At 45.0% G+C, this 11,759-nt stretch overlaps 1 protein-coding gene across 7 annotated transcripts in view; it reads left to right on the forward strand.

Annotated features, from left to right (window-relative positions):
* LOC106746598 overlaps positions 1–11,759 on the forward strand; it is a 230,760-nt gene that overhangs the window by 130,705 nt on the left and 88,296 nt on the right. For all 7 annotated transcript variants that reach the window (XM_014623364.1, XM_014623356.1, XM_014623373.1 and 4 more), the window contains one exon: positions 1,750–1,857. In XM_014623364.1, coding sequence (XP_014478850.1) covers positions 1,750–1,857 — 108 coding nt within the window. The remainder of the gene's footprint in view (positions 1–1,749; positions 1,858–11,759) is intronic.

Here is an 11,759-nt window from a genome sequence, read left to right on the forward strand (position 1 = left end):
GCATGGTCAGCTGCTAACCACGCAAAAGTTATTACGGGTACACAGATTACAGGTCGCGTCCGCGTGCGACTTGCCGCGCGGGCAAAATCGGCCGGCAACAACGCGCTCTTGTTTTTATTAATTTGGTTTGCAAAAATGTTTAATATTCTCTCCCCCGAGTTGTATTTAATCGTTTGGAAATTTCGTTATTTAATTTTGAAATTTTTGCACTCCCTTGCGCGACTGAAGTTTATTCAATTAAATACTCTTCCGTATATTTATACGGGAAATTTTGTCGTGAAAAAAAAAACTAAAATGTACGAAAAAAGGGGAAAAAGTGGGGGTCAATTTGTGGGAAAATATCGCGTCGCTGAGTGAAACCGCGCGCGGTGTACGCGTCGCCGAAGTATCCTCGTGCATTTCTATTAGATGAACACGCAAAGTCCAGAAAAATTGTAATCTCCGGACCCGAAAGCGGGGCAATGTCTCGAAAGAAGGAAAAAACACAATCCCGACAACGTCGCGAAATAGGACTTGTACGAAACATTTGGAGAGCATATAATGTCCTGAGACCCAAAGTTACTCCAAAAGTCATCATAAAAGGAAAATATACCGAAATACAATTTTACACCAAAGCATCTGAGAATGTGTAAAATACTGCCGGAAGTCATGATTATTTTCGGTACATATCCACCTTTCTCTCATTTATAAATTTCCCTGACATTAGTGTTTGTAATGTAAGGTAATATAATGTACAATAAGTATATAATTAATAAAAAGTAAAATTTATTATTAGTAAAAGCGTATAATTTATAAGAAAAAGTATGGAAAGAATTGAATCCTTCATCGAGATTTTAATGAATTTTCGATATATTACAGCGCAGCTAAAAATATATATTTTTATACGGTACTTGTACTACGTCTGCCGAATAAATATTACGAATCATTTTATTTTTGTTTTAAACAATTTCGAAAATCAATATCATTATATACATGATATCGGTGTAGAATTTTTTCTGATTTAAGTTCCCATAAAAATCGCAAAATTCGCGATTGACGAATGGAATTGTTATCTTCAAAAAATGTAATATATTTTTAATATCTGAATGGACCGTTACAAAGAGCATCAAATACCATAAAACCTTCGCCCGGAATACTTTTTTCATTTACTCTCTACAATTTTGAAGATATTCGAACGCGATGAATTTTACTGAATTTCCTGCGAACAGCTCTTGCAATCCCTAAACGTGCTCTCTCGCACGTATTTAATATTTATTGTAATATATATACATGTCTCGTATTTATAATTGCTCCGCGACATATTCGAAGCCCATGAAAATCCGTGACGGACGCTTTTACACAGACGGATGAAAAAAAGAAACAGTTTGAATTTATATGAAATGAATAAACCAGACGCGTTTCGGTTGAAGAAAACAGAATGATTGTCAAGATTAAATATGGTTTATACGAATCGGCGATTCTATTGCCTTCATTTGAAGGAAATCGAATTTCTTTGCTTCGTTCATATCAAGTAAACTCAATTTTGCTTTTTTTTTCTCCTGTGCATGTTCGTTCGGCCTGACAGTCCGCCGAGTTATGAATGCTGAATAATGGTGGAAGTAATCGGCAGCTCGCGCGTGTCTCTCGAAAACGACGCACGCGCCAGCCGTGATAAACATTTTAAGATTCCGACGGGAGCGCCTCCCCCGTGTGAATTTATTCACTCCCGGCGAATTGTGTTTAAGCGAGTCTCTTGTATTGTTACGACAGGTATTTCCATGCACAAGGGTTACGCGTTCGTGCAGTTCACCAATCCCTTCGACGCGCGCAGTGCGTGCCTCGGCGAAGACGGCCGCACCGTACTCAGCCAGATTCTCGGTGAGTGACCTTTCATTGTTTCGTTATATTATGCGGAGTTCATTGAGGAGGAGGCCGCGAGGCGGGATTAAGCGTGTCGTAATCCCGGCAAAACTGCCTGACCCTCCGTTTAAAATTTCCGCGCGCGGCCCCACAGCACCGTGAAAAGCTGCGAACGGCTGTAGCCGTACTGTGCGTTAAAACACATTTCTGTGTGGAACAAAAACCGGAGAGAACGGAAAAGAAAAGCGGACGCGAAACGTACTTTCTCGCGCGCTTTCTGCCGAGGGAAATTAAGTTCCTGCACCCGCGACTTTGCAATTCTAATAATTAAGAAATTGCCGGGTCACACGTACTTAATTTTTCCTCCCTTCCTCCTTTCGCCTTTTCTTTTTTACACGGGAAAACGAGATTATTTATTCATGGGGAATTTAAAGCGACACGGTTACGACGGTGAAGGCCTTTTTTATCGACACATCGATACACGCCGGCACTTTGTAAAGCAATAATGAAACACACAAGGCGGTGGGGGGGAGGGGGAGGGGGAGGGAGATGGGGTCTGCATTAATATGCAACGAAGCGGAACACGTCGGCAATATGAAGGATCACTTTGACGCGATCATTTATTCAACACTCGACGGAGAAAGTGTATCTCTCTCTTAGCGTCCCGCCGCGAAACGACGCTTACCGTCCTCCGTAAGACATATTTATGACTTGTGCGAAAATGTAAAAAGCGTCACGAGCCTGTGATAGGTATCGAAAGAGGGATATCGTGCCGCCCTCCCCCCCCCCCTTCCCCTCGGTAAGGNTGAATTTTTCAGGCAACATTGTACCGCTTCTTTCAATGGAAATGTTCACTTTCGCAATTTTCAAACTTTTAGCAAGATTAAACTTGCACGAGTCCTTTTTACACGTCTTATTAGAGTCTGCGGCGACACTTAGGATTTATGGGACTGATACCCGTCATTTAGCATCGTACCGGAGGCGAATGAACATTAATAAATGAATATTCTAGATCTATTGTCAAACGTCATTCATAATAAGTGAAAAATCAAAGCGATACTGAAAATACTACCATTCGTGGGTGATTGTTTAATTCCGATTTGAAGCGAGTAATTCATCCTATATCAGTGAATTCCCATTAATCCCATTAAAATCAGAGTTATTTGCGGGCCTTAACTATATCTTCTTCCAGTTCTAACTCAAAAATAGTAGTAGCAATATGCGTGTAAAATTGTCATCACCGACTCTGCGGTGACACGGTTTCTCAATGTTCATTCTCCATTTCGCTTCTCGTCAAATACGTCAATTGCGGAATCTCGTAATTCCGGAGTGGGAACTCGGGATGCCCGAAATATCTGAGAGACACGACACTGTCCGGCACACAGTGTGCAAAAATATTCGCACGCGGGGACAAGCGAGCGAGAATTGTTCTCGCGCTATAACCAACGTCGCCGTCTGACGTCGTAATCCGGCGTAGCTGACGCGGGTAATGCCGGGGCCCTTAAGATATTAAATTAGAAACAGCGCATTCGCATTAGGAGACGCGCACAACTGCAGAAGCCCGGGGTTGCGGCCGGCCGGCCGACCGACCGTAGGAATATATCCCGTCGCTCTCTCCGCTCGGTTATGACACACGGCATAAACCGCGTCTTACAAAGGCAGAGCCGCCGTGAATACCGCACGCGTGAAATAAACAAACGGTGACCGGAGGATTGGAACTCGGGATTTATCGTCCGGTGTGCAGCCGTATAACGCGGTCGAGCGCGCGCCCCATTCGTCGCCGCGTATTCCGGTGTCGCGATAGCGAATCGCGATATTAAAGTGCATCGGGTCGGGCGTTCGTGGCGCGATGTCATTAGCGCGAATCTTACCATCGACGGCAGCTTCGTTAATTTTAACGGCACGATCGCGCCCAGTCGCGCGCGAATATCGCGGACGCATTAGCTCTGCCGGTCGTCCGTCCTCCTCGGCTGATTCCCCGTCATACTCGCGCATCCGTACACCGTGCTAACATTACTAATTAGCCGGGCGAGTAGATGCGCGCGAGTGACCCACGAAAGTATTCTCGTAGATTCAACAGGAATGTCGCGGACGGAAAACATCGTTCGGAGGCGAATTTTGTACCGTCGTGAAATTTTGTACCGTCGAAATGAATATATACCGGGTGTTTCTCAAGTGACGTTTGCGATATTTTAGGAGTTAATCTGCAAAGTAATTTTCTGAGGGAAAGTTCACACGAACGTGTGTAATTTTCCCTCATGAAAAGATCTCAAAAATCGACTCCTTAAAAGGTTGGATAGCACTTCGGAAACACCCTGTGTATTTACTTATTTTCCACGACGGTATAAAATTTGTCGTCCCTCCAAAATTATTATTTTTTCTTTTCGTACAGGTCGATAATGTACACAGAGGAGATTTTTTTGGGTTTGATGAATTTCATCGAGGTCGAATATAAATTTGATCGTCGGGATGGTGCGAATGTTTCAATCAATAAATACGATTGACCTTTCGAGTAATTTCGTCTCTCGCGGAAAGAAAATCGTCCCGCTTTGTTTTCTCATTTTGCTCGAGAAACTCGACCATTTCGTTTGAATAATTATAAAAAATCTGACGTTCCACTTTTTGCGTCATCTGACATCTTTCCATGTCATAGGGTGTGCCCCCTCCTCCCTCCCTTCCGTCGTGGTTTCCTCTATTGATCCATTCATGGTTACCCATCAGGTTATTAACCATAGGCCGCAATGCCTAATTTCTATGATCGAGCAGGAATTAGTGCCAATGAGCTCTGACGATGTCCTTGTGGCTACTGCTTATAATGCATTCTCGTAACGTTAAAGAAATATTGCGTAACACCATGCTTATTGACGTTAAAAATGTTAAAAACAATGCAATAACAATCAATATGCGGCACATATATTGACAGAATGAATGTATATTGGCGAACCAGCGCGACTGCCGTGATTGTTTTTGGATTTTCAACCAGACATTACAACGGTTATTTCATGCACTAAATTAGTTTGAAAAAACGGTACATGAAACAATGTTTTTTTTTTCCGGCCAAATAACATGGTCCGATTCGATGAAAGGAAATGACTTATAAGACTATTTCAATATAACGAATCTGGGTCAAACGAATCGGAATGTTAAATGCGAAGAAATCCTCTTTCCCTCCCTTTTTATTTCTATTTATCAGCAAGAGACGACAATATGCAAGAATAATACAATACGAATAAGTGCTAGATTCTCAAATTGATGAAAGCACAACAGGTTAGCCAGATTTAAAATCACGACTGTGCGAATGATTCCCAGATCGGATGCGGAAAATGGCCAGGTCGGGTAATTTCGGACATACGACCGTATTTTCACGTTGTGAAAAACTTCCCGAGGCGATCCCGAAAGAGGACACTCTGCTCGATCCGGTCGATCGAATATTTTAGGCAACCATCCCTCGACCAATGATCGCGCTATGTAGAGCGATGCAACACTTTCACGCTAACCATTTGCGGCTGTGCGTCCACTCTCAACCCTCACAGCACTTATTCCATTTCCATTGTTGTATAGAATGCAAAATTTTGTGTTAAAGCTCCTCGCTTTGTCCTTGTTTGATGATGTCAGAAGCGGGAAATCGCATGCTAAAATATATTGCGGTATACGTAGAGATAAAAGAATAAATGAACAAAATAATACTCGTGGTCGATTCAGCACATTTGTCAAAATGTCCGGGCGCTCATAGCGAGAACTTAAGAGCCTTAAAAGTGGTCCATTGAAATTTCTGTGTTACTCTGACACGGGGAATATATTAACAAGTGTATAATTATATATATATATATATATATTAATATATATTAAATTATATTCTCCTTGTCAAAGCAGCACAAAAACTTCAGTGGACCGTTTCTAACACAAAATTTTCTCCTGCGTATATTAAGTTCCTTGCGTTGAATGTAACGTTTATCAGAGACGTCGTGCTTCCGCGAGCCAGATGTACGCGTTGTTGAAGCCCGACTTAATCAGGCATCATGATAACGAGAATCTGAAAAAAATTGCAAAACATGCATAAAAAGTTTAAAAATTACAATTCTTCATTTTACTTGCATCTGACGTTTGTTTAATCGGCGTATCACACGCGGTATCGGTCCATCGAATGACAATTCCGACCAGCGCACGGAAAAAATGCCATTGTCATCAACAGAATTGGCACCAACAACACCATAATTTGGGCAAATCTCGGCTCAACGGCAATATTGCGGGAACCAATGTACCATAACTAACACATACATAACATACATTATTTCAATAACTCGAGTATGAGTTTCGATAATATTGCTAACCAAATAACGCCAATTGTGGTGGCGTTGCGTCGATTCTATCGATGCGACATCACTTTTTCCTATGTAAGACATCCCCCCCCCCCCAATCCGATCTGCAAACACGACCGAAGCAAAGGGCTAATCGTGCGCGCGACAACCCAAGATCGGTGGAGTTTCGTTCGCCATCTATCTGAAAAACGTTCATGAGCTTCTTGAACACGCCCGTGAGATTGTCGCATCCCGCTATACTCGTCCCCCGTAATCCATGTCCTCCGTGTCCTACACGCCCCACATATGCCGCCTCTCGAATATCGAAAGCGCGCGCATCGGTATCGAATTTTTCAGGGCGTTCTCTTGCCTCTGTTGATACGCCGCCTTGCCCTGCTGTATAACCGCCATCGCCGGCCGATCTTTTATCCGAGTGTTTCTCACCGGCATGCATTATGCCGGCGAACGCGTGAATGGACGCTCTTCCTCCCCAACTCACTCTCCTCCCCTCCCCCCTTCCCACCCCCGGCTTTCTGCACCCTTACTCGCAATTCACGTCTGAGTGGCACCGGGTAAACACGCGCGTTCGTCTCTATGCGAACTTTCGCAATTTTCGCCGACTATTAATTTCCGCCTTCAGGTTCACCGTGTCGCGTTGTTCCCCGCGAATTTTTCACGCGCTTCGCGGCGAAACGCGCGCAATTCGATCGAATTGTCTCGGAATCGCGTCGGAAGACTCGTTAATTCGTTCGTGGAATGAAGAAGGAGAGAGAGAGAGGGGGGAGAAGGGGGGGGGGGGGAGGAGTATAAATCGCGTCGCATGGAATCCCGGAGGAATTAACGACGCCATGCGAAAATCATTTCGCGTACGAACTTCTCGACAAAGCCGCGCCGCGTCAAATCCGAGGAATCCCATACGATCCCCCTGAAAGAAGCCGCCCCACCTCTGCCTCCCCTTCCCGGAATTTCTACGAATCTCGGGGTCTACAAATTCCTGTCGATTACGCGTCCCTCGTGTGAGCGTGTGTGCATGTGTGTGCCGGTCGGCCACCACCTGTACTTTTCCCCAAATATTTCTCACAGTTTCCGCGTTATAGCGTCGAGCTGTCCACCCTCCTCTTTCCCCGCAGCGAGTCGCACTTGTAAATGCACGCCACCGGCCGCGCGCGCCGTGGCCGCGTGTGTACGTGCTTGTCCGCCCCGAAGGTAGGCGAAGCATCGGGCGAACCGCCGGAAACACAGTTCTTGCATTAGCCGAAGAAAGATTTCTGGGGTAATCGTGGCGGAGAAACTGCCATCCCCCGAGAGGGAAGGCAAAGAGTGAGAGAAACGAAGAAAGAAGCACGCGCACGCGCGTTCGTCCTTCTTATTGGATAGACGAGCGACGGTAGAATGGTAGTGCTGAAGCGGGAGAGAGAGAGAGAGAGAGAGAAGGAAAGAGGAGCCGAGGGGATGGAGCAGAAAGGGAGGGGAAGAAAATAGCGACGGCGGCTAATTCCATTGGGTGTGCGAACGAACGGAGTAAAAGAGTTCCCACGCGATAAGCTTTAACCCTTTGACGCCGCTTGTATTTCCTAAAAAGCGAATCGATCTTCCCTCCACCGGGTGACGTGAAAAGAAAAAAGGAGGAGAGCGTCCGACGGTGTACCCTCAGGTGTACCGAAAAAACAGCCCGGCAACGTCCCGCGGCCTCTCCGGAGAGATCGAACGTAAACGAGCCCCTCTCAATTTCGAGTGATTTACCGTACTTTATCGCGGCGTCCAGCCCCGAAACGGCGAACTACGGACGTGGAAAAAAGTGGGACCAATTAAATTTTATCACTGAAAATTAAACAATTTTTCCATCTCACCTGCGGCCCCCGACGATCTCGAATTTTGCGTCGAATCTGCAGGCGTTTCTTCCCGTGTGTTTTCTATCGTTCGATACGCGTTTAGCTTATCGAATGCTTTTTTCGTCAAATCGGAAAAATGGCAAAAATATACAATTAATAGCAACAAATATTAGCAACGGACGCTACTTCGTTGAATTCGTTTAAACCAGGGAAAATTGGGAAGACACACAACGATTATGCAACGGAGTAATTGTTGCGTTGAATTTGTCCTGGCTGTGTCATAAATTGAAGCCTCACAGCTGCAGGCATTACTCAGAAACAAATAAATCACTATTCAGAGGCAGAAATATATCTTTCTTATTTATTTATTTTTTACAAAACCCCACAAAATTATCTCTTGTGAAATAATTTATCTCTTAATTAGAGACGAAATTTATTTTTTCTTTGAATTTATCCTTCGAATTATTCACCTTCACGAATGTGTCTTTCGAGCCCCCGCAAAATATCACATATAATATAGGAATATACATATTTGTATATTTGGAAATTTTCGCGAAATCTTGAAAAATCTACAGACGCACCGATCTGACACTGCGTCTGAAATTCCGCGGGCCCCTCTGAAAAGGATTCAGCTTAACATATTGATTGTGATATTCACTTGGTGAACGTCATCAGCGTTTAACGTCGCCCACCCGGAAGACGCGGGAGTCACATGACGGGAATAATGCACGGCATATGCAAATACCGGGTGGACGATGATTTATTATACTAATCTCGTTACGAATTAATGTGCTGATTTATGACGGCACGGTCTTTTTTCACTCTTCGCAAAGTGTCCCGACGCCGCATGAAAACGCGGTATAAGTCATCCCCGTCGTGCGGATTTTTTAAAAGCCACCCCCCCCTCCCTCTCTCTCTTTCCCCCTTGCATCCTCCCTGAAACTCCGTAAATTTAACACACACGTATATTAGAACGCTCAGAAATTTCTATATTTTTCCCCGAGCGCTCATTATCTCGCCGTTGAACCGCCTGGAAATTAGAGGAACGACGGAGCCTCTCTCATGGCGTCAACGGCTTCGAAATTACGAGCCACCCCCGTCTGTCACGGCGTTGAACGATAAATGACAACCACGACGGAAACAATATCTATCGCAAGGAGCGATTAAAATCGCTCACGACCGCCAGCCCGACGAGAGGGAAGTGTGTCCTCTTCCCTCCCCTACCCTGTTCTCTTAGCAGGCACGAGGGCGCACTTCGCATATCGTTCCGCCGCAAAACATCGAACTCGTAATTCCGCGCTGCCAAGATCCGCGCCCGTCCGGAACTCGACAAATTTTCGGCGGCCAACGACGAAGTAACGAGGTCCGAATCAATCGTTGATCCCTTAACGAAGAACCAAGGAAATCGCACCGAACCACTTGTGACGGCACGCGTGCATGAAACACACGACGCTCGCGAAAATCCTCGACCGTGTCACGCGTGCGCTTCAACCCTTCGCCCCGTCACTGCCGCTTCCTCTCGCCTCTCCTCTCCGGTTCCTCCGCCCGCCGCTGCCAGACTCCGCGCCAAATCCTTCGCTAATTAACGGCAACGCTCGCATTGTTTAATTTTATTATGCAACGTTATTTTACTTCAGACTCGTTTATCCGCCGCGAACACAACACGTCGTGTTGCAAGCCGGAAATTCCGCTAATTAGGGAGGGTGTATAATGTAATTGCGCTCGGGATCCACCCTGCCCTCTCCCCTCCCGCACACACCCTTTCTCGCCGCCCTCCCTGTTCCCTTCCACCTACCTCCTCTCACATCGCCCCCTCCTCCTCGCTACCATCTCCCCCGTCGCTCACCTTCTTCTCCTCACTCTCTCGCGCTGTCGTTGAGCGAGCTCAAAGTAACCTTTTGCGCGAAATGCGCTTACACTAACGAAGTCCGCGCTCGTTACCGGTTACATAAACGATAACCGGCTCAAAGTGACGTTCTCCCGGTGACACGTTAGAGACGCCGCGACGCCAGAACGTTTATACGAACATCGCGACTCTCTCTCTCTCTCTCTTTCTCATCTTTTCTCACAGAACCTGATCGCAAGCCGTTCTCACGTTTCGTGGATCGAACACAATCGCGGAAAAGTCCAATTTCTCGAGCTCCATATGTTGTACCTGCGCGCGTGCGAAAGAAAGAGAGAAAGGGAGGCAGCACAACGTACATGTGCACAAACGTGAAGTTTGCTTTATTATTATTAGAGTATTATTTCATTTATTATTTTTATTTTTTATTATTAGGGGCCGTTTAACAATTATGTTACGTCACGATGCAGGGGAGAGAAGGTTTATTAGCTTGTGTCTGTGATGGCAAGGAAAAGGGGAGTAAAGGTCATGGAACGTCATATTAGATAACTTGTAAATATAGATGCGCGTGATCATCCACTTGATTTGCATTTCGTGACACACTTGGCTACATTTGGTGGAAATTTTCAAGTTTTTACATGGTTTTGCGTTAATAATCAAAATGTTAATTTTTTAGTACTTAATATTTAATATTTTAATGTTTCCTTTAAAAACGCACCCTTTACTAATCAAAATTACAAAATGAAGTAATTAATTTGATGTTACGTCTAAAAGTTATTAAAAAAAAAAAGACAGTAGCGTGCACAATGTCTAATAATTATAATCCACAATATGGTTTTAAATTATTTTCTCTTATTCCGCATTGAAGGGGGCAAAGCGGAGGATAATATGAGGATAATACAAGGAGGTAAATAATAAAGGAAGTTTTTAATAAAATGCAACAAAGGAGAGGGAGGAGCCAAAAATACTCAAATTTCGCGTGACAATTATCGAATGCCCCTTTTAAGATATTATTAATAGTTTTACTCATTATTACTAGAATATTATAGAATTTATTTAATTTATATGCGTACCTGTTCAAAACAATTAATACGAAAAGCGATATTAGGCTGACAAAAAATGCGCAATTACGATGGGCATCATAACAATAAATAAATCACAAGTAAATAACACACAGCAGATATTTGTATGATCAATGCTCGTTAATTTATTAATAAGTTTCGCCCATTAATGGCAGTCGATATGGTACGAATATATATTTTAGAAGGTTGATTACGTTTCATCGTGACGTACCCCCTAGAAGGTGTCGAACGTGCACGCGCGCGGTAAGCAGCCCGTGGCAAAGTGAATCTATGATTATTACAAAAACTAGTTGCGCGCGCGCGACCGGACGAAACGGATAGCCGGATACTTAAATTGACCGAGTTTCACGTGTACACGTTTACAACTTGGCCCCGTCGTTATTTGCGACGCGACGTATATGACGGGAACGCATCGGGCGCGCCAATTTACGACGCGCGCCGTTTTTTTACAGAGACGGTGGCAGAAAGGGTAGGGGGAGAAGGGAAAGGGCGAGAGGAAGGGCAAAAGAGAGAGAGAGAGAGAGTGAGAGGGAGGGAGGGAGGGAGGAAGAGAGAGAGAGACGAGGGGCAGCGGCGAGGAAGGGAGGAATTTCGAGTTTCGCGTGACGCACATGTTCCTCGACAGGCGGGGCGATTCATCGCGAGGGAAACGCTGTTCGGGCTCATCGAGTTATCGATAAAGTGCCGCACACGGCTCGTGGAGCGTCGCGCTGCGCTAACGCGCGCGATGCGGCGCGGCGGAACGACGTGCGCAGAGGGACGACGGTGAAGGATATTCCGGTCCGCGGCGGAAATGAAAAGTCCGACGACATGTACGCGTGTGCGCGATGCGACAGATTTTTTTGAAACGGTTATTTTACTTTAC

The sequence above is a fragment of the Dinoponera quadriceps genome, unplaced genomic scaffold (genome assembly GCF_001313825.1).
Source record: "Dinoponera quadriceps isolate SergipeBrazil2010 unplaced genomic scaffold, ASM131382v1 scaffold192, whole genome shotgun sequence".
NCBI lineage: Eukaryota > Metazoa > Arthropoda > Insecta > Hymenoptera > Formicidae > Dinoponera > Dinoponera quadriceps.